The sequence below is a fragment of the Sciurus carolinensis genome, chromosome 13, assembly GCF_902686445.1.
Source record: "Sciurus carolinensis chromosome 13, mSciCar1.2, whole genome shotgun sequence".
NCBI classification, from domain to species: Eukaryota; Metazoa; Chordata; class Mammalia; order Rodentia; family Sciuridae; genus Sciurus; species Sciurus carolinensis.
This window is the reverse complement of record NC_062225.1, coordinates 6,759,997-6,781,382: the sequence shown is the minus strand read 5'-3', so window position 1 is coordinate 6,781,382 and position 21,386 is coordinate 6,759,997. Positions and strand designations below refer to the sequence as shown.

Here is a 21,386-nt window from a genome sequence, read left to right as displayed (position 1 = left end):
GACAGTTTTCACGTGGCTCTCAATCACTCTATCCCCACGCTTTTGCCCCTGGCTTGTGATTCACAGCAATTATGGAAGGTGACCATGAAATCGGAATGGATAGCTCTCATTATTGTTTTTTTGTTTTCAGATTGAATTTTTTTTCTTCTTGTGTGTGCTAAAAGTGCAGGTTTATTGGTGAAAATCACGCACAGATCCCCTGAGGAACACATCGAGGTGGGTGTTCAGGCTTGATGGAGATGTCTTAATGCACCAGGACAGCCAGTCATCTTTAAAAGAGACGTCAGGAATGCCTTTTATAAATACCACCAATTACAATTTCTGGAACGCTCCATCATGTGCCATTTCTGAGTTGATTCCAGCTGCGTTTCTCCTTGTTAGGGCTGTATTTCCTGCTTCTTCGCACGCCTGTCTTTAAGCCAGTCATGGTTGGATGCCAGACATTATGAATGCTACCTTGTTGGATGGTGGATATTTCTGTAGTCCTGTTAAGTATTCCTGAGCTTTTTTCAGGGACACAGTTAATTAGGAATGGGGATCCTTCCAGGTCTTTCTTTTCAACCTTCTTCAGGGGACCCAAGGAGCATCTTGTCTGATGGAGGCAAATCCTTTCTGAGTCCTGTGCTTGGAAGGCCTGAGCGAATGAGGTTTTCCACTCTGGATAAAGGAGACAGGAAATATTCCCAGCCCTGCACGAGGTGCAGGGAGTATTCCTTCCAGTCGTTTTGAGGGGTCCTCCCTTCGGCCTGGAGCCTCTGCCTGGCAGTCATGCTGATCAGTCCTGAGCTGGGCTTTCCCTGGGGCTCTCTCTCCAGCCCTCCACCCTGTGAACTCCAGCTGCCTTGTTCTCCTCAGAATCCTCGTTTCATGTCCTCAGCTCAGGAGGCCCCTGGGCCCTGCCTGGGCTCCCCTCCCTCTGCTGGACACGAGTCTCTAGGGAATAAGCTGGGCTGCTCAGACAGCCTACCTCCTTGGTCTCAAAGATAACTCCGCCATTGCCTGACGGCCAGGGTTTTGGGTAAGCTCTTTGGTTCCATATACTTTATGGGGCATTTGTTGCTTGGGGTAGCAGTGGACATCTAGTTTCTGTTTTTCCATATTGTCTGGAAGTGGAAGTACACGGTCGAAATGCCACACTCCCCCACCTCTTTGAACTAGCCCTCACTGAACACGTCGCCTGACGTCATTGAGCGTGCTATGCATTGTAATGGAACACGGACACACCAGGATGATGTCCTTGATTCCTGCAGACTGTCCCCACCTGACAACAGCCGTAAGAGAAAGAAGTGGTGGAGATGGAGGGGGAGAGATGGGATAGAGAGGGAGGGACGTCTTCCAGGTGTCTGGTGGCATCTCTGGAGCCTGCCCCGTCCTCAGCGCTCCGTCCCTTGCTGAACAATGGAGTGAGAGACTGCGAGTGGATGGGTGGAGTCCTTCCTGCCTTTCCCCCAGTTCTCTCCTCTGTCCAACCCCCTGTGTCCTTCAGACCCTCCTCCCAGGACACAGCTCTCTCTAGCGGAGGATTGCTCTAGAACCTTCCTGCTACACAGCAAGATCTGAGTTGGGGGCAGGCAGCCCGCCTTCCCATACACTGCCTCTGCCTTGTGTCCATCATTTCCTCCCCCTCAGTTCCTTCCATGCAGTCCTATTTTTACAGGGATGTTGAGCTGAGCTGATGTCCCTTATTCCTTCATATTTTTGTAAGTGGATTCCTCCTTTTTTTTTTTTTTTTTTTTTTTTGCGGTGCTGGGGTTTGAACCCAGGGACTCTACCAACTGAGCTATATCCCCAGCCCTCTTAATCTTTTTAAATCATAGTAACCCTGAACTTTCAGGAATGTGAACACCACTTTTAAAGAGGTTGTGAGTTTTCAGAGTATCAGAACTCTGCCCTCTCCTTTCTATTTGCAAAAAATCTCCCTCAAAACCCTCCCATCTGTTTCTTATTAACAATCCGTAACTATTTTTATCCAGCCCTATGGTTGTTACTAACTAGAAAAAAGGGAATTGGGGAGAGGTAGCTCAGTTTTGAAGTTAGGAGAGAACCCAGTACTTTTATATGGCATTGCTAAAATGTGTTCGAAGAGAATAGTCATAAATGAACAGCCCTTGAGAGTTTTCAAATGTCTCCAACGTAAGAGTTTTTATTCTCGTTCTGCGCTCAATTAGAGGTACCTACAACAGACTGCAGACAAAAATAATTAGGAAGGGCTCAATAAAAATGTTCGGAAAACAATAACATGGAGAATGGTCACTCTTGCAGATCTCAGACAAGTTACCAGGTCTTAATTTCAGTCCTCAACATTGAGTGACAAAGTCCCTAATTCAGGTGAGATAATCACTTTAAAACAAGGCTGTGGGCTTGGATCATTAAGTACTCTGACTTCCAAAAAGTTTGAAAATCCTATGACAATAATCTGTCAGGTTAGAACTTCTGGGTGTGACAGCGTACCAGAAAATCCAGAACAGTTCTGTGAAGATGGGGAAAAAATTAGTTTGGGCACTGGTCAGGAAAAGTGGCAATCAATACCTGCAAACAGGTAGGTAGGAGAGCCAGGCGGGGAGCTGGGTGGGCGCTAGGCCTCTGCGACCCACAGGGAAGGCGCGGGTGGAAAGATGGCGGCCTTACCTCAGTGAGGGGCTGCTCCACAGTGTCCAGTGGCCGAGGCCTGGGGTGCCCTGAGGAATCCTGGCTCTCTGAAACCTAGTTGCCACTAGACTACTTTAAGGCTTCTCGCGATGGTCCTCAGCCCTTTGCTGCTGTGGCTACCTTGGAGAGGGCAGGGCGGGGCTGCTGGAGGTGGACATGTGGCCGCGATGGCGGGGTGAGTCCTAGGCCCCGGGCCGAGGGCCTTCTCTGGGGAAGTGGAGGTCAGTGTTACTTAAGGGGTTTAGTGTTTTTGCTGTGGTGGGACCTACTCTGGTCTGGAGTCTGGAAATGACCTCACAGGCACTATTCTTGAAAGAGATTTCAGAGAGTCACAGAGATGCATGGTGTTGGCCCCCCACCCCCACCTTGGGCTCAGGCTGTGTCTTGGGGTGGGATTCTTGGGACCTGGTGCCACGGGAAGAGTCATCCGAATCTGAGGACACCACCTCCTGCAGAGGCGGCCTCTTGGCAGGTTTCTTCTTCTTCCTTCTGGGGTTCTCCTGCTTTGGCTCTTTTAAACCCCCAAGGTCAGCCTCTTTCAGTGGGCAGAGTACGAAAGCTGAGTCCTTGACCTCCACGTCCTTCCTAGAGAGAAAGAGAGAGAGAGAGGTCCAGTCCAGCCCCATAGGGGTCTCCCTGACTTCCACGTCCTTCTTAGAGGAGAGAGGTCCAGTCCAGCCCCATAGGGGTCTCCCTGACCTCCTCGTCCTCCCTAGAGAGAAAGAGAGAGAGAGAGTGAGAGGTCCATTCCAGCCCACAGGGGTCTCCCTGACCTCCACGTCCTTCCTAGAGAGAGAGAGAGAGAGGTCCAGTCCAGCCCCACAGGGTCTCCCAGCTCTTTGTCCTTCCGCCTTCTTCCCATGGAAAGGAGTCCTGGAGTCATGGGCGCTGATATCAATGCCGCCTGGCCCACTTCTACAGGCCTCATGGAGCTCCCACACGGGACCTGACCAGGTCAGGGAAGGAAGAGCCCCATTGCAAAAGCCCCTGGGCACACCTCAGCACTGGCCTGTCCACCCGAGGGGACCAGCTAGGCCCCTTCACGGCCTGAACTGGAGAACAGGGCCTTCCACGGCCCTGGGTTTCTCTAACGTCTTGATTCAAGGTGTGCCGTCAGGAACACGTCCCAGATGCCAACGATGATCTGACTTTCAGTCGCATTTAATTGAAAACACGTAGGCACTACCGTGAAGTCATGGAGCTAGACATTATTTAGGAAATGCACCAGACAATGTCATTTGTACAGAAGTGTTTGTCCTTCACTTGGGAAGACCATGGCCTCATTCCAGCCATGACACCATGGCTCCCTGTTTGGGGAACTCAGCTTTTTCAGGGTCTTCAGGGTAAGTTAAAGGTACCTGCTGCTTGGTTTTGAAACTTATTTTGTTCCCATGTCGGTATCGGCCACCTGGATCACCCTCCCTTCACTCTCTGATTTGTTTTTTTTTTTTGTTTGTTTATTTTGCTTTTACTCTGAATAACTTGGGACTATTGCTGCTTCCAGTCCTTCTGGAAAATGTCAGAAAACAGAGTATAAACTGGGAAAAGATTTTTAGTTCCTACCAAAGAGAAAATTCCACCACTCAAATCCCTCCTTTCAAGAGTCAGCACAGGTGATAATTTTCAAAGACTGGCTCAAAAGACGCGGGAAAGAATTCCCAAGAAGAGTGACACACTGGCCTGAGCAGAGGCAGCAGAAGGCGCTCCGGGAGGCCAGTGACAAGCCATCCTTAAGTGTGGCGCCAGTGCGGACGGGGAGCTCTGTGATGCCAGGCTTGGAGACGTCTCGGAGTCGCAGCACCCCCAGATCCTGCTCACCACCCGGCTCTGTGAGATCTGAGACCCACCTGACCCACCCCTTCACCCTCGGCTGCCCTCCAGAGGGGACTCTTGACAGATCTGCCTTTGACAGACTTTCTCACTTACCATGTGCTAGAATTGAGCCTCGTCCAGTCTATACCCATAAACCCTCAGAAAGAAGAGCAGCAGGAAGGCGCATGGGCGGCGCAGAGTGTTCTCGACATACTGAAAGCGTCCAGGGAGTAAGGTGGTAGCAGAAGCTACCTTCCTGCCAGAGGAACCGGGCAGGAGGCGGAGAGGGAGGAGGGCGAGGAGGAGGGCGAGGAGGAGGAGGAGGAGGAGGAGGAGCCACCAAGAGGCCACATGAGTACATAGCTTCAGTTGGGATTGGTCATATGGATAAGTCGTGGGCCACCTGAATAACGGAATTTTGAACAGGCAGTCATGAAGCAAGAGGTGTCATTGTTATGGAAAAAGAAGCAAATAATGTATTTCAAAGTGGGAAAAAGGTCACAAAATGGAACGCACACTCTATTTTCCTTTTGGTTATCAAGGCTGTGAATACGCAAGGGTGACTGGAAACCTTCGAATCAAACTGTTAACTGACACTTTCTCCACCTTTAAAAAGTTTTTTTTGCAACAGGAAAAACGACAACAACAACAACAAAGCTTTTTGTTTTGAGGAAGAATAAGAATCATCACAGCAGAGAAAACACACTAGAGGGATATACACCGAAATATAAATGATGATTATTTTTGGAAATGTGGGACTCTAGATGGTTTCTGTAGTCTTTCCATTTGCCTTTAATTTATAAATTGTATTAACTGTGTGCTAGTTTTGGAATAAGAATAAAATAAGTTGGCACGATTAAACAAAGGGCAGGAAAGGGTTTGGATCAAGGAAGTCTTTACATTAATCAGGCAGATATTGTTTGGGCACTGCGTTTCACTCTCCAGAATGACTGATGTTGACCAAGTTCAAGACATTTTCTGAGAAGACGTCCCCTTCATGGGGTGCAGGTGGGGGCGGGGAGCAGGGAGGTGAATCTGATGTGAAAGCTCTTTTCTACCCTCCACCCCACGCACCCTGCTCCGATGCTCAACCCACACCCTCTGTGGAGAGGGGAAGGGCCGCCATGATCCCAACTTCCTGCCAGGGGACCTTCTCCATCAGCAGACCTGGAAAGGACCCACTGCTCAGTGGCTTTCTTTAGCTCAATCTCATATCAAAACAGCAGTAAATTAGGTGCCTACCACTTATTTTAGGCTATCGAGTTGGTTGGGGACAGGTTAAGTGTCCCTTATCAGAAATACTTGGGACCAGATGTTTCAGATTTCGAATTTTTTTTTTTTTTAATTTGGATTTTGGAAAATTTGTATACATAATGAAATTCCTCAGGGATAGGATCCAAGTCTCAACACAAAATTCATTTGTGTTTCATATATACCTAACACACGCCCGAGGTAATTTTATTCAATATGAGAAATAGAGGCATTAGAAATGAGCCTGCGCTTTGTGACCTCTCACTTGAGGTTGGGTGTGGGATTTCCCACTCCTGGTGTCATTTCAGTGCTGAAAAAGTCCATATTTTGGAGCATGTCATATTTTGGATAAGGGATGCTTGGCCTGTAATAAGACAAATGGGCCAAACATGTGTGCATGCTCTGGTTGGGGAGGGGACGGTGTTTTCCTTGGCTCTGCAGCAGGGGCTGGTCTCACTTCTGGGAAAAAAGTACTGAGCACCCAGTGCATGCTCTCCTGGGGTGGAAACCCACCTCACAGGCTTGATGAAACACCAGCAGCTTGCCAGTGTTCTTGCTCGCTCCCTGAGACCTCATTTCAACTCTGCCCTATGTGTCTGTCAGCCAGGCTATCTCAGGACACAAGGAACAGGAAGACCTAGGAAGCCGACACCAAGCAGATGTCTGAGAAGGACCAGGAGGCCTCTGAGTTTCAACAGCTGAAGGGGAAGAAGAGGAACAGACTGATACCACTGGCCCTGAGGGTCAGCGAATCTCTGTGATTCCTTATGTTCTCCTGTCTCAAGTGCCAGGACACCGTGGCACACTTTCTGAGAATAGCCAATGGCACTTGTCCCTGTGGATAATGTACGATCCTTGCGGACAGGGTTTATTGCTGAACTGCTCATTTCTCAAGCCTGCTTCAGGATAGGAAATGGGGCTCCTAATCTGACCAGAAAGGAGAAAAGAAGCTAATGACATAAAGAGGCTTAATGATTATTATGGTTTAGATATGAGGTATCCCCCAAAAGCTCATGGGTGAGACAATGCAAGAATGTTCAGAGGGGAAATGATTGGGTTAGAAGAGCTTTAACCCAATTGGTGCATGGATTAAGTAGGGATTAAGTAGGTAGTAACTGAGGGCAGGTAGGGTGTGACTGGAGGAGGTGGGTCTCTGGAGGCGTGCCTTTGGGGGTTTATATTCCTGATTGTCATGTCTTGAGCTGCAATGCCCCCCACATCCTTCCACCACAATATTCTGCCTCACTTCAGACACAGAACAATGGAGTTGACCATCTATGGACTGAGACCTCTGAAACTCTGAGCCCCAAATAAACAACTTCTCCAAAATTGTTCTTGTCAGGTCTTTTGGTCACAGCAGTGAAAAAAAATCCCTAAAACAATAATTTCAAATGCACATGTCCCTCTAAGGAAAAAGTTGTCAAAAATGACCAGGGGGAGACGGAAGGAAGGGGTTTGTCTCATGTGAAGTCAGAGGCATTGCTGAACCTGAAGTTTCAATCAATGACTTCATTTCACTTCTGAAAGGAGGATGCGGTGAGGTCACACCCCATGGAGTAAAGGGGGAGGGGAACAACATGGGAATTATCACTTCTATTGTCACAGACTCCCAAGTCCAAATGGCTACATGGAAAATTACTAAACTGCCCGAGAGACAGAGAGAGAGAGAGAGAGAGAGAGAGAGAGAGAGAGAGAGAGAGAGAGCGCAGGAATTGAGCTGTGGGAGGGTCTTTTCCTGCAGCCAAATTCACAACCAGGTTACCAAGACCACAATAAGACAGTCCAGCCGCAAGAGAAAAACGGTCCTCGGCATCAGGATCTCAGGACCCAGCAACTTCCTTCAGGCACCAAGGAAATGATCAATCCTAGTTGATTCTCCGAGATCACATTTGGAATGTTAATAGTTTTAAAAAGAGACCATACTCCTTCTAAAAAGAGTTTTCCTAAGGAGGAGTCTTGCTCAAGTCTTGCTCTGTCAAGAACGAGGGGAGGATGGATTCCAGCTCTGCTGGAGGGCTTTCCGGCCAGATGAGGCATCAGGCGTGTGGATGTGGTTCAGGACTGGCAGAGCCCCGGCCGGGGCTGCTTCACGCCTGCAGAGGCAGCTCATTCCAGTGGAGAAGACCAGAAGCCAGAGCATCACACTTATTTGGTGCCTTCCCCTGCTGCAGCCAGAGGCCACCGTCCTCTATATGAACAGGACCCCAGGGAAGGCAGCCAAGGAAGGACATGATCTAAGAGTCCCCTGCTCCGTGAGGACAGGAGGAAGGGGGATGCTAAATGGGGGGAATTTCCTCCTGTTCTTCTTGAGAGCAACAGGAGAAATAGAATGGGTGTTCTCTAAACGAGAGAAGTCAGATAGGTTACAGAATATTTTCACTCAGAAAAGATGCCTGTGATGTCACAGCATGTAGAAGAAGGCTTAGGGACACTGTTGAGGGACAGGGGAAGGGAAGAGCCGTCACTTCCCTCCACTGGAGACCCCCTCTCAGTTGTGGTCATCAACAGAGAAGAAATGGGCGCCAACCTCACTCACTTCGTGCTGCAGACACGGGTTTGTCAGTGTTCTCCCCTGGGAACTAGTCACTGGAATGTGGCAAGAGTATAGCACATTCTGCAAGCCAAACTTGTCAAAAGTCTTCAAGATTGTTTCGGTGTCAAATCTTGAATGGAGAATGACAGTTTGTATCAGTTTCGGTCATATTTGATCAATTTTGAATCCTTCCCTCTCCAAATACTTTCATTCCTGTCTTTGACTGTACACCACCTGAGTCAGAAATCGGAAGAGGGACCTGCCGGGAATACGCTCAGAGTCACCTGCAACTGAAGGTCCCAAGGAGGAAGGAGAGGCGGGCATCAGGCATCCTGGTGTACCTCACTGTCTGGGAACAGGTGTCCCTTGTCTTACCAACCCTAAGTGGATGGTTATTCCATCCACTTTTAAAATATCAATTTGACATTTTAAAATTAAATTTAGTTAAATGATGTCTTGTTGGAGATGTAATCTATACTACATTTCTTTAATGGCCCATGAAAAAAGAACCAACATTTTTTTTTTTAAATGGTCTCATTTGGTACAAGGTCTTGAAGACTTACCAAAGACCAGCCAAAGGGAGATGGCACATTTATAAAGTGAGAAAGAGCTCCTATCAAAAGGAAATTCAGGGTAGATACAAATAAACCCTACATCTTTTGTGTGTGTGTGTGTGTGTGCTCAGCTCTGCCAGTCCTGATTATGGAAATGGACAGATTAAGCTCTGAACTTAGCAGGTTGAATGTGACCTCTGCTTAGGAGCATTACATTCATTCTCTTACACCCAGAAAGGCAGCTAGGGTGAAAAAACCGCAAGGGGCAAGGAGGGAGTCAGTGAATACGTCCATTGTGTGAAGTACCAGAAGTGAGAGTTGAAAATTAGCAGCTAAGAGCTTTCAATGAAGCCTGGGAAGCCTGGGAAACAAAGGCTTTTCTCAGCAGAGAAAGAAATGAATTTTAAGGGAAAAATAGCAATTGACAATGTTGAGTTTAGTGACAACAGCCAGCACCTAGACATATCCATGCTTCTGTCTTCATAATGTACTGTAATTTATATACCGTGTTTTTTGAATGAAGTTTTGAGCGTAACACAAAATCTGCTATTGTTTTTAAAGGAAATATGGTGCTCATCTAGACAGAGAACGAAGGATCATAGCATATATCCTCAGGAGTCATACTTAAGGAAACATTCTCCATGGAATTACATGGCCCTCCAGAACCACCTCTGGGCACGAACACTCACATCTGTTTGTTCTTCAAATAGTCAGTGGGCATAGCCTGTGAGCCAGATCTGGAAACTGGGATTCAGAGGCAGATAGAATGTGGCCTCTGCTTCAAGGATTTCACAGAGTCTACTGTGGTTTAGATGTGGTTTGCTTCCCAAAGGTTCACAGGTGTCCATATTGAGAGGTGGTGGGACCTGGTGGGAGGTGGTTAGAACATTGGAGGGTTGATCCTAAAAAGAGACTAATGCTGTCTCAAGGAGTGAGGTAGTTCTTGCGAGAGTGAGCTGTTATAAAAGTGTAAGACTAGCCCCTCCCTAGTCTCTGGTTTCCTATTTCACCCTGTAATCTCTCTGGTATATGCACTCCCACTGGATATCATCCGCCATGTTGTGATACAACCTAGAGGGCCCTCACCAGAGACCAAATGGATGTGGTCACCTAGTCTTAGTCTTTCAGTCTTCAAAACTGGGAGCTAAATAAACCTCTTTTCTTTATAAATTACTTAGCCTTAGGCAGTTTGTTATAACAACAGAAAATGGACTAAGACATGGTTCAACACAAGGGAAATTTTCTTTTTCTTTTATTAGTGGGGATTGAACCCAGGGCCACTGAGCTATACCACCAGACCTTTACACAAAAATTTTTAATTTTGAGGCGGGATCTCACTAAGTTACCCAGGCTAGTCTCAAACTTGCTATTCTTCTGCCTTGGCCTCCTGAGTAGCTGGGATTACTGATGTGAGGCACCATGTCCAGCTGTGGGAATTTTCTTTAATGAAAATCCTCTACAGGATGCAGCAGGATCACCTTACTACATGGGAAGGCTGGTGGCCAGGATGTTGTCTACTAATGGGCAGGCTTGAGCTCCATCGTGGAATTCCCCAGGTGGTCAAGGGCATGGGCAGCATTCCGGGAGCAGATATTTAGTTTACAAAGGCACAGAGACCTGAAAAGGAACGGTGTGTGGGGGGGGCTACAAAAAGTTTAACGTGTTCAGTGTGTCCTTGAGGAGGGTTGGCGGAGGGTTGGCTGAGGACGGCCGGGGACAAGCCAGGCTAGGAAGGCAGGCTGGGTCACAGCAATGAAAGGCTAAGATAGGATAAAAAGGGGCATAGGCAGTGGGGAGAGGGGGGGCAGTTCTGAAGGATTTTGAAGTCCCGAGGCTTAAAAGCAGATTTGCATGTGAGGAAGCTCTGGGGGAGAATGCCTGGGTTTGTGGCAGAACAAGTCTGGAGGCGTGAGAGCTCCTGATCTAAAGCAGAGCCGAGAAATTTCTGCAACTTGAAATCGCTCTAACTTGGAGGCTGATGGTAGAGACTTGGGGGTGTGGTGGGTGAAGCAGCAGCAAAGATGACCAGCAGATTTCCGCCAGGACAACTCTGACGGGTAGGTGGGAAGGTGAACTAAGATGATGAAGGCCAAGATCTGTGGAGAACAGGTTTGTGGGGAACTCCGATTTCAGTGTAGATGGGCTCAGTTTGGGATTCTGCATACTCAGGAAGAAATATCCATTGGGTGGATGGAAATAATGCTTTTCCTGCCGTGCGCTAGACACCTACTTTATGCCAGATCCAGCAAGGAACATTCCTAACTCACCTACCACCCCTGGTGTGACAGAAGTGGGACAAAGCTCAGACGTGACAAGCAATCTTCTCAAGGGCGCAGAGCTAAAGGGTGGTGGACGGGCTATGGACCCAGTCTTGGTTTCTAAGGCTCTTTCTGCTGTAGTCAGCCTATGACTGTGCATTACAACCCCGGGGGCACTCTCAAAGGGACCCACTGCAGGTCCCCCTCTCAGGGTCTGCCATCCTGATTCAAGAGCCCCGGGGAACAATCTGGATGGGAGGAGCTATGGGTCCTTAGTGTTAGGAGAGTCGCAGGAGTCATGTGGGTGACTCTCAGGCAGGGAGGAGCTCAGAGAGCGATGGCAAGCTTCAAGACCAGGGGTTAGGGAAGGAGGGAGTGGCTGCTTGCCAACTATGATCCCAACAGCAGGTCCAGTCCAACCTGGGAAGAGCTCACTGGCCCGGCTCCGTGAGAGGTCCTGTAGCTGTGTGGGAGCTGTTTCTGCAGAGGGGTTGGGGGAAAGTGGATGCTCAAGGCTTAGGGGTGAACAGAAGGCAAGAGGTGGGACATCAAATCTGTTGGTCAGCACAGACAGCGGCAGAGAAGGGAAGGAGGCTGCTGGATCACAGCCATGGGTGGTTTCTGTGCTTAGGAGTGTGAGCGTGTGTGTGCGTGCGCGTGCTCGCGTGCACATGCATGTAAACAGTAGGGGGGAGCAAACCTCCTTTTTGGTTTTATGGGGTGAAGCCTTCAGTGGAGAGGAACTAAGGAAAGAGATCAAAGTATCCAGGGGTGATAACCCGAGGCAGTGGGATGGGCCACGGGAGCCTGGTAGCTCCACCTCGGCTGAGAATTCCTGAAGAGGCAGGAATTCCCACAAGGGACAGGGATGAGAGGGGAGGGAGAGAATTTTTGAAGGTTTCTGTAAGACAGCCAAAGGTCAGGCCATAAACCTAAGTAAAGGTGGGCTCCCCAGGACAGCCCATAAACTCTAAGTAAGATTGGAAAGTATTGCCTGGGTCTCTTTCCACAACCCTTGCTCAGAATCTTTTATCTCTTTTCATGCACTTTTGACTCCAAGGTCATGGCTCCATGTCTTCAACGACACCCTTGTTGGCCCCACAGATTTGGGTCTTTTTTTTTCCCCCCTACTCTTTAGGCCTTAAGTTTTCACCATTTGTGTTAATCTACCTCCACAGCTCTTAGAAATTCCACTGCTTCAGATGAAAAATTTGTTCAATCCTAGCAGCTTGGGAGGCTGAGGCAGGAGGATTGCAAGTTCAAAGCCAGCCTCTGCAATTTAGGAGGCACTAAGCAACTTAGCAAAACCCTGTCTTGAAAATAAATAAATAAAATTTAAAAAATAAAAATCTGTTCACCCCAAATTTGCAACCCCTTGGAAACCACCACCTACCCACCCACCCACTCACCTGGGCACAGGTAAACCAGGGCCAGCACCTCACTCCTTACCTCCCCATGTGGGAGAGGCAGACAGTGACTGCTGTCAAGTGCATCCTATTAGGATGTAAAATGAATGCCCTCCAGAAGGGAGGTGAGATCACATCGAAGCTGAGATTACGGGGGAGGGCTGAGTCACAGGGGTGTGATGTGTCAGGGAACTAAGTCTAAGTGGGAAGTCTTCCGCTTTTGGTTTTCTCCCTCAGTACAAGGAAGGCCCCGACTCAATTCAGAAGCAGAGGACACGAGGCACGGCTGTGAGTTCAGTCAAGGGGGGAAAGCTGGGCACACTTACCCTTTTGGGTTTTCCTGAATTGGGGGTGACTTTATGTGAGAGCAGGAGAGAGCGTATTTGTTCTGGCTGATCTTTATGAGCGCACTCCGCGGGCAGAATTCCTGCAACGACACCAAGCGCGCGTTCAGCTTAGCGCGGGAAGCCCACCATGCAGAAGTGGGTCTATTCTGCCCCACCCGTTAGGATGACCACCAGCTGTTATCCTATTGGGGGTGACACTGAAGAGGGCAGGTCAGATCAGAGACTCCCTTGGTAATTACTTGCTGAATTAGAGTCACTGTTGAATCCGCTCTGTCATCTCTCCACATTCTGGGTCCTTTGCCAAATGCACCCACTTAAGATGTGGCACACGCACGTGCGTGCCAACACACACACACACACACACACACACACACACAAACACACACATATTCTTTGTATAACTATCTCCTTTTTTTCCCCCTTTCTATCTTTTTTTCAGCACAGGCCATCTCTATGACAACTGCAGTCACCACCCCTTGGCTGAACGTCCCACTTTCAATGTTGTGGGGTCTCCGAGGATCGCTGTTAGCGCTGTCTCCAATGTCCTATCCCCTGAGCATGCCTCTCTGGACTTGAGGGACACCCTGCCTTGTGGTGGGTCAACCGCAAGTCCCTTCCTGGCTCTGAAGCTCCACCTCAGGGATCCTGGGCTACCTGCCTCATCTCTCCCCATATTCTGGGGCGTGCCTGGGGACATCTCCTCCAATGTCCCTTGGTTTGCTATCCCCATGACAGTGCTGTATGCCAAGAATGCTAGAATCCTCTCCGTCTTGCCAGAATGCTCCACTCTCTCAACAAGGGCTTTGCATGGCTGGTGGGAAGACACCTTCTTCTCTTGTTAGTCGGACACAGTGCTCTGGTGTCCATGGGCTCTGACCATCTTCACCCCTTCCCTTAACCCTAAAACTGGTTAACCTCCCTTCATCCCCTGATGGAAATACCTCATGCTACAGTCAAGAAGTTACTTGATATTTTAATCCTGTAGACAGGGTAGTTGGGCATGGTGGCACGGTGTGCAGCCATGGAGTCAGATGGTTGGGGTTCAAATACTGGCTCAATCACTTACCATGCAAGTGACTTAAATCTTTGACTCGGTTTCCTTATCTGAAAATGGGGATGACAGCCCCTACCTCACTGTGCTGAGGACCTCGCCATTTATAACCTACAGAGCACTTACATCACCTGAGTCACACAGCACAGGCTCCATAAAGCTAGCCCTGCTACTCGGCTTTCTCCTCACCAATCTCCTTCTCTTGCCAATCAATTTTTTAGGCTTGTTAAATGGTCCATCAAGGCAATGCCATGTTCCATTAGGAATGTCATTCACTCAAGTACTTTTAAAAACCACTGTGAGAACCTCCTTTTCATCAGGGGCTGTGTAGGGAGAAGGTATAAAGAGGAGTGAGCCGGGTTTGGAAGCTTGGTGAGGAAGTCAGTGTGGGAGGTCCAGTGGACTCCCAGTCAGGCGAGTCTTTAGGTTGACAGGCATTTCCTATGGGAAGGAGACGGGAGGGCAGGCTCTGGAGAGAGAAAAGACAGCAGGGAGAAGGGGCTTGGAAAATCCTCCATGTTCAGGAAGCAGCAAGCCTTCCTCTTGCCTGGAAGTCAAGTTCATGGGGCGAGCTGAGATGCTGGACTGTGCTGGGGTTCTCCTCGAGGGTGACAATGGTCTGTGTATGTGTGTGTGTGTGTGTGTGTGTGTGTGTGTGTGTTTGTATGTGTGTGGATGTGTGTGTGTATATGTGTGTATGTGTGTATGTGTGTATGTGTATGAATGTTATGTATGTGTGGATGTGTGCATGTATGTGTGTATGTATGTGCATATGTGTACATGTGTATGTGTATGTATGTGTATGTGTATATGTGTATGGTGTGTATGTATGTGCGTATATGTGTATATGTGTGTGTGTGTTGGTTGGGATATCAAGCAGGAAGATGACACAATCAGATTTGCAAACTGATAAAGAACTTTCTAAAACAGAAAAAATACATAGAGAAATGTATCATGAAGGAAGGATTTCTTAAAACATAGAGAAAGCAATTCATAAAGGAGAGGATGGACACCTTTGGTCATTAAAATTTAAAGGATCTCTATAAACAGATCCTAAAATTGAAAGACAAGCAACAGACTGGAAAAAGAATATTGGTAGTATACATTACGTCTGGAGACAGAAACTCCACGGATCAGACAGAAAACATACACATGCTTAACTAAAATCCATCCAGGAAGCAAATCAAACTAGAGAGGATGAAGCTGACCAGATTGCTCCCACTCCTTGACTGTGGGGCGTACAGACGGGAGAAGGTTCAGGTGATGCTACACCTACAGCAGCAACATCGTCACTACAACGTGTGTCAGACAGGCAGGGCTTTGTATATGTTCTATTTAAGCCTCACAATCACCCTGCAGGATACACAGAGACAGAGAGATACACAGAGAAGAAGATGGAGATATGCAATGTGCCTATTTCTTATGTAAGAAACAGTGGCTCAGAAAGGTGGTAACCTGGGCTGAGGAGATAGCTCAGTCGGTAGAGTGCTTGCCTTGTAAGCATCAGGCCCTGGGTTCGATCCCCAGCACCAAAAAAAAAAAAAAAAAAAGATAGGTGGTAACCTGCCCAGGTCAGGTAACCAGTAAAGAGCACGGCAGTGGGTTCAGTGAATCCAAGGCTTTTAAACCATACAGGCTATGTTCTCTTCACGCTGTTCCACTTGACCCCATAGCCCTGCCAGTCCTGGGCAGGGTGAGGTTCCTAGGCAGGGATGAGATGGGGAACCAGGTGGTGACACTCCATGATGAGAGAAGGCAGGAGGAGGAGGGCTTCTATGGGCATCCTGCCTCTGACCCCTGGGCTTTGGGATGCCTGTGGTTCACCCAGAGGGAGCTGTCCAGGAGAACCCAGCAAGAAATGCAGGGGTGGAGCTCAGGGTGGGATTAGGGGCTGCCATGCCTGGCCCAGAGAAGGGGTCCAAAGATCAAGGCTTATCCCAAGAGAGGGGCCGTGAGGTGGCAGAAAGAGGACAGGGCTGGGAGAAGCTCAGGAGATGTCCGTATCTGTAGGCCTGCAGAGGATCACAAGGCAGGAGGAGGAGGAGGATGGGAGAGGGGAGAGAATGACTTCTCGAGAACCCAGAGCAGGCCTGCCCAGCTGTCAGACACAGAGTGGAGTCTGGCCAGAGAGTGAAAAGATTGTTCAGCACAGGAGCAAGGTGGTCATGATGACCCCAGTGCGGGCAGAACCCAAACCCAGGGCGTGTCCAGGCAGGAGGGAAGGAGACTGGAAACATCTGGCTAACCAGGAAAGGGTGAGTGAACGCCCAGGGTAAGGCCACTTTCTGTCCAGCCGGAAAGTCCTTTTCTAGATCAAAGTCTACTTACTCTCCGGTTGTTACATTTCAAAACTGTGTAGAATTTTTCTGAGGCTGAATCTGGATTTGGAAGTGCTATAACAATGGCAGGGACATAGAAGTCAAATCCTTTGGGTGTCACGATTTTGGCAAACACATAATCTCCAACCTGTAGAGAACAAACATCATCAAAGCAAATACTGTTCATAGATCTCATAGACAATGCAGATAGAAAACTGTTTCAAAACACCCCAGATGACTGGGAAGAACTGGTGCTAAAATTCAAATACCTACTTCCCCCCACCCCCGTGAAGAATGCATTCCAGAATTCTCTGGGTTCACTGGTGTGGCGCACCTGGAATTTTACGATCAGTTTGGGGAAGCCCCATTTTGGTAGGACTTTGCCAACTGACAAAGGTCCAGGGGACAGCCAGGAGGATGGTGAGAGTTCTGGAAATCATATCGTATAAGACTGGTTGAAGGAACCAGTTTGGGGTGCTTGACCTAAGAGATCCGAACAGTGTTTCCCCATGTATTAAAAGGGCTGTCACTCAGAGCAAAGGAGCACGTTTGGTTAATGCGGCTCCAAAGTGCACACCTGGAATGCGTGGATAAGAGTTCCATAGGTCACCTGCAACAGAAAGAGAACTTTGCAAACGGGCATACAGACCGCTGAGCGCTGGCCAGTCGTCAGGGGCAAAGTGAGCTGAGGTGCACTGTGGGTCTGGTCAGGGAAGCAGGAACGGACACCCAAGGACAAATCCTCGGATTCCTCCTGGCTCACACAATGCCGGAAACTGCACTTTGCAAGGCCTCCCTTACTCCCCGCCCAGGTGCCAGGACAGTGGTAGGAGGATGGGTCAGAGTGTAGCCTTTGTGAATTGATGAGCAGGTGACAGCACGTTAGTCTGGTTCCTCTGAGGAATGCACACTTGGGGCAACTGTGCATCACGACATCGCAGTCTGAGGGCAGCTGGTGACGGTGTTAAGGAAGCACTGTCTCCATCCTTGGTATTAGGAGGTCATCTTTGCAGTTAGAGTGTCAAGAGCACTAGCAGCCACAGCAACTCCCTCTCCCATCCATCTGCTGTCTTGTCAAGGGACCAGAGCCACAAGGTACACTGTCAGTCTGCACATCCTGAGCTACCTAAGGAGGGGCTGGCAGATCGGAATCACTAGCATGGAAATTGCCAGGGCCCCAGAAACAGGCCGCTGCTCTTCCTGCCCAAACATAAGCTCCCTGCAGGGGCCTGTAGGGCCCAAGAGGGCTTTATTATCCTCTGTTATCCTACCCCTAATCCTAAAAGGGGCCGGGAACAGAAGGGAGCAGGTACCTGCAGCAGCGGGCAGGGCATGGCGCCTCCTACTGGAGTGATGAAGGAGGTGGGGACGACCTTGGTGTCTCCATACTTGAAGCCCACGAGTGCATGGGTGGGGTTCAAACACTTCTTCACGACCCCTGGAAGGAATCAAAGGCGGCATGGATGCAAAGCCAGGAATGCCGTTCCCTTAGGCTCATCCCAGCCTTGGGGTCTGCACCCAGTCACCGCGCTTTGCTGGTTTAATCAGCGGACCCCTTGGGTTCCTCTAGAAAACCACGTGGATGTTTTCTACGCGGCTGAGACGCGCAAAGTGGCAAAGCGCATGCTCGGGTCTGGCGCTGCGAGACTGCAAGAGGCTCGTTCCCGGCACTGCCAGCTGGCATCCTGCGGGACTCTCCGCCCAGAAACCCTCCTCTCTCTGGACCCCCCCAAATGCCCCATTTCCTCATTTATTTATTTCAGCCCTGTTTTCTTCTCTAAAGATGGAAAATAGGTGGCATTAAATTGTGAGAGTAAAAGGGAAATATGAACTCCATCCAAATCAGCTTCTTATCCGGTGTTAGAGATACAAGAAGGTAACAAGGTGGAGCGCCAGCTATGGTTTTGCTAAAATGTGTGACCGAAACGAAAACAAAAAAAAGACTTTATCCAAGGTGAAATTTATCTTTCCATGAAAAGAAAGTCTACATTCTAATTCCAACTAAGGGGACATTTGGACACCAGGCCCTCGCCCTGTTGCTAACAGCTGCTCACAGTCTCTCATCAGAGACAGGCGGGTTCCTGGGCTCCCCAGCATGTGTGCCTGGCACCCCTGAGCCAGCTTGCACACTGACCTTTTTTTTTTTTTTGGTACTGGGACTTGAACCCACGGGTCTTAACCACTGAGCCACATCCCCAGCTCAGTGAGATTTTTTTTTTTTCTTTTTTTAAGCTGTCTCCCTAAGTTGCTGAGGCTGACCTTGAACTTGCAATCCTCCTTCCTCAGCCTCCTGAATTGGTGGGTGTGGGCCACCATATCCAGCCAGTCCTTTTATGTGGTAAAGAAACAGCTCCTGATTTTCACATTGAAAACATTTTTTTTTTTCTTTTTGGTACTGGAGAGGGAACCTAGGGGCTCACGCAGGCGGGCAAATGCTCTACCACTGAGCCACATCCCCAGCCCTTTTTATCTTGAGATAGGTTCTTGCTAAGTTGTTGAGGCTGTCCTTGAACTGAGGGGATCCTCCTGCCTCAGCCTCCCAAGTAGGGGGGATTACAGGCCTGCATCACCTGTTTGTTTGTTTTAAACACACACACTCACAAGCACAAGCCAGCTTTCTTTCTTTGCTGGGGATTGAACCCAGGGCCTCGTGCTTGCAAGGCAAGCACTCTACCAACTGAGCTATATCCCCAGCCCTCAAACCAGCTTTCTATTGTAGGTTTTCTTACTAGACTGAAATATTTAATTTAGATTTTGAAGTCTCTACACATGATTTACACATATTCTACCATAACTTGACTTTAGTTACCCTTGTACTATGAAAAATGTCGCTTTTGGTTTCTATTATGAAAACATTTAAGAACCACCCTTCACTGAGAATGAGAGGGTCCCTCCCACCCCACACTCTGGTGTACTGCCCCTGCTTCCTTGGGCTCAGAGGCAAGGATCTGGGGTACCAGATGCCCACAGAAGCTGGTGTGACCCTGCTGCAGTTCTTAGCCTTTGGGACTTAGCAGTCCGCCATGTTAGACCTTCTAGGACGCGTTCCAGTTATTTGCCTCCGTTGAGAAGCTGTGACGGGCCGTGTCCCACAAAGCTCAGACCACTTCCTTTGTCTACAGAAAAGTCTGCTTATCTCTGCTCCAGATCATTGCTCGCAGACTTTTTGTGTTCTCAAGACTTCTCGTTAGTTCTTTCAATTCCATCTTCTTCTTTGTACCATATCAGTACACGTGGGAGTAGTTTCTCACAACATATCATCAAAACAGCTCTCTGGGCTCCCCTGCTGGCTGTACCCTGGGGGAGCTGGGGGCTTGGTGTTGGCCTTGGTCTCCATCTAATTAAGGAATTGCTACCATGTCTTATGTCCTGTTTCAAGTTCAGCTCCAAGTGTGGGCCTCCCTTGCCCTGCACTCCCTCATCAATGCCAGAGAGATGAGATTGTGTCTCCTGGCTCTGAAATCCCTCTGGGAACTGATTGATGGAGCAAGCAGAAGAATCTCCAGGCTTCTGGTCTCCCTCCTGGGGGAGGCTGGCCGGCCTAGGCAGCTTTCTGAGAAGGAGTCGGCCCCTTAGCTCAGCCAGGAGCTGTCCCGTAGTCAGCTGGGGGAAAGGGAACACACTCACTGAGATTCTCAGCAAACACGTTGCCCATGCCTGGTGGTCAGAGGATTGGTGAAGGAGTCTGGGCAGGCAGTGTGAGGTGGTTCCTGGGTGAAAGGTGCATGCGTAGTTCTCAATCTCTGTTCCAAACAGGAGTCTCAGGCTGGAGACTGGATTTTTTTTTTTTTTTTTTTTTTAATCCCTGTCTTTAAGAACCTTCCAATACCACTTGCCTGTTAGATTCCCGGACAGAGCAACCCTCCACTGCAACCCGCCCCACACTCCGTTGTCATCACCTCTTCTTCCCTTAGTCTTGCAAGTCCCCTTTGCCTCTGGCTTCTGTTGAGCCCTGAATGTGAGAACAGCTCTCTGCGTCCCATAGGGCACGGCAGTGGCTGGATCTCCTCAGAGGAGCACTCGGTGGACACTGGAAGACTTCCCACGCCATGGACAGGGCGCCATGCCCTGCCACACTTAATCTGCATGACAATATCATGAAGGCTTTGATAGAGGGAAACTGAGGCAGAGAGAAACGGAGGGACTCCAGTTACGAGGTGAGAAGAGGAAAGAGGCAGAATGGGGATGCACGGAAGCTGGGGAGCTTCTGATGCCAAACACTCAGGAAGAGAAAGTGCTGGGTTTTCTTCCATCATAACTTGTCCTGTGGCATCGTACGGAAATCCCGCGCTTCCCCAAGTAAGATGCTTCTTGTCGACGAACGATGAGAAGGGCACCCCAGTCCCACAGGCCATGGTCAAATGGGTGTTGAAAAGTCCCCTGCCTGTCAGCATCCAGACAAGCCACTGGTCACTTCTGTTCTGCATGGGAGAGTCGCTTCCTCATCCTGACCCCTGGAACAGGGCCCCTGGAGCATGGAACTCTGGTGGGAATCCCGGCCACACTCTGGAGGGTGGCAGCAACAGTCAGCTGGGCCACCTCTGTTCCAGCGTGACCCGGCCTCCAGCAATGGACACCCAGATCCTGCAACTGTGATGCCGCCTTCTGCCGAGGGGGCCTTTTCAAGCCAGCTAACATGTCACTGAACATGTTTAGGGGGTTTTGAGTAACAGCTTCCAGGAAAGGGGTTCACTGATGGATGCCACGTTTGTGCCCTCCAGCACTCTACTGCCTTCTCCTTTGAAGGAGAGAAAACTAGCAACTCACAGTGATCAGGTGAACTAATGAGGGCAGGTGGACATCATGTACCCTTGGATGCAATGTCACCTGAATGATGTCACTCAGGTAACTTTCTGACTGAGAACGAACGCACTCAATCCAGTCTAGCCCAAATTGAGGAACATGTCATCAAATAATTGGCCTTACTCGTCAATAATGGGTCACAGTCATCATGAGCGATAGAAAAAAACTAAATAATGATTCTGGATTAAAGAGGACTAAAAAGTCATCTTAACTAAATGCAATATGTGATTCTGGATTGGAACTTGCACTGAGGAAAAAATGATATAAAAGCAATTATGGGGACAGTTGCAAAGTCAAAATATGTAGATTAGATAAAAGTACTATAATAATGTTAAATTTCCTGAGTCTTATAACTTTATTATAGTTATATTAAGTGACTATCCTTGTACTTGAGAAACACACAC

The 21,386-nt window shown here is 48.9% G+C and overlaps 1 protein-coding gene across 4 annotated transcripts in view; it reads right to left on the bottom strand.

Moving 5' to 3' along the window:
• Positions 1-2,123: 2,123 nt before the first annotated feature.
• The window catches only part of Vwa3b (von Willebrand factor A domain containing 3B), a 179,629-nt gene continuing 160,366 nt past the window's right edge, over positions 2,124-21,386 (bottom strand). For all 4 annotated transcript variants that reach the window (XM_047522799.1, XM_047522801.1, XM_047522800.1 and 1 more), the window contains 4 exons: positions 17,493-17,617; positions 16,190-16,327; positions 12,790-12,890; positions 2,124-3,234 (listed from right to left, as the gene is read on the bottom strand). In XM_047522799.1, the coding sequence (XP_047378755.1) occupies positions 2,979-3,234; positions 12,790-12,890; positions 16,190-16,327; positions 17,493-17,617 (620 nt within the window). In that variant the 3' untranslated portion in view covers positions 2,124-2,978. The remainder of the gene's footprint in view (positions 3,235-12,789; positions 12,891-16,189; positions 16,328-17,492; positions 17,618-21,386) is intronic.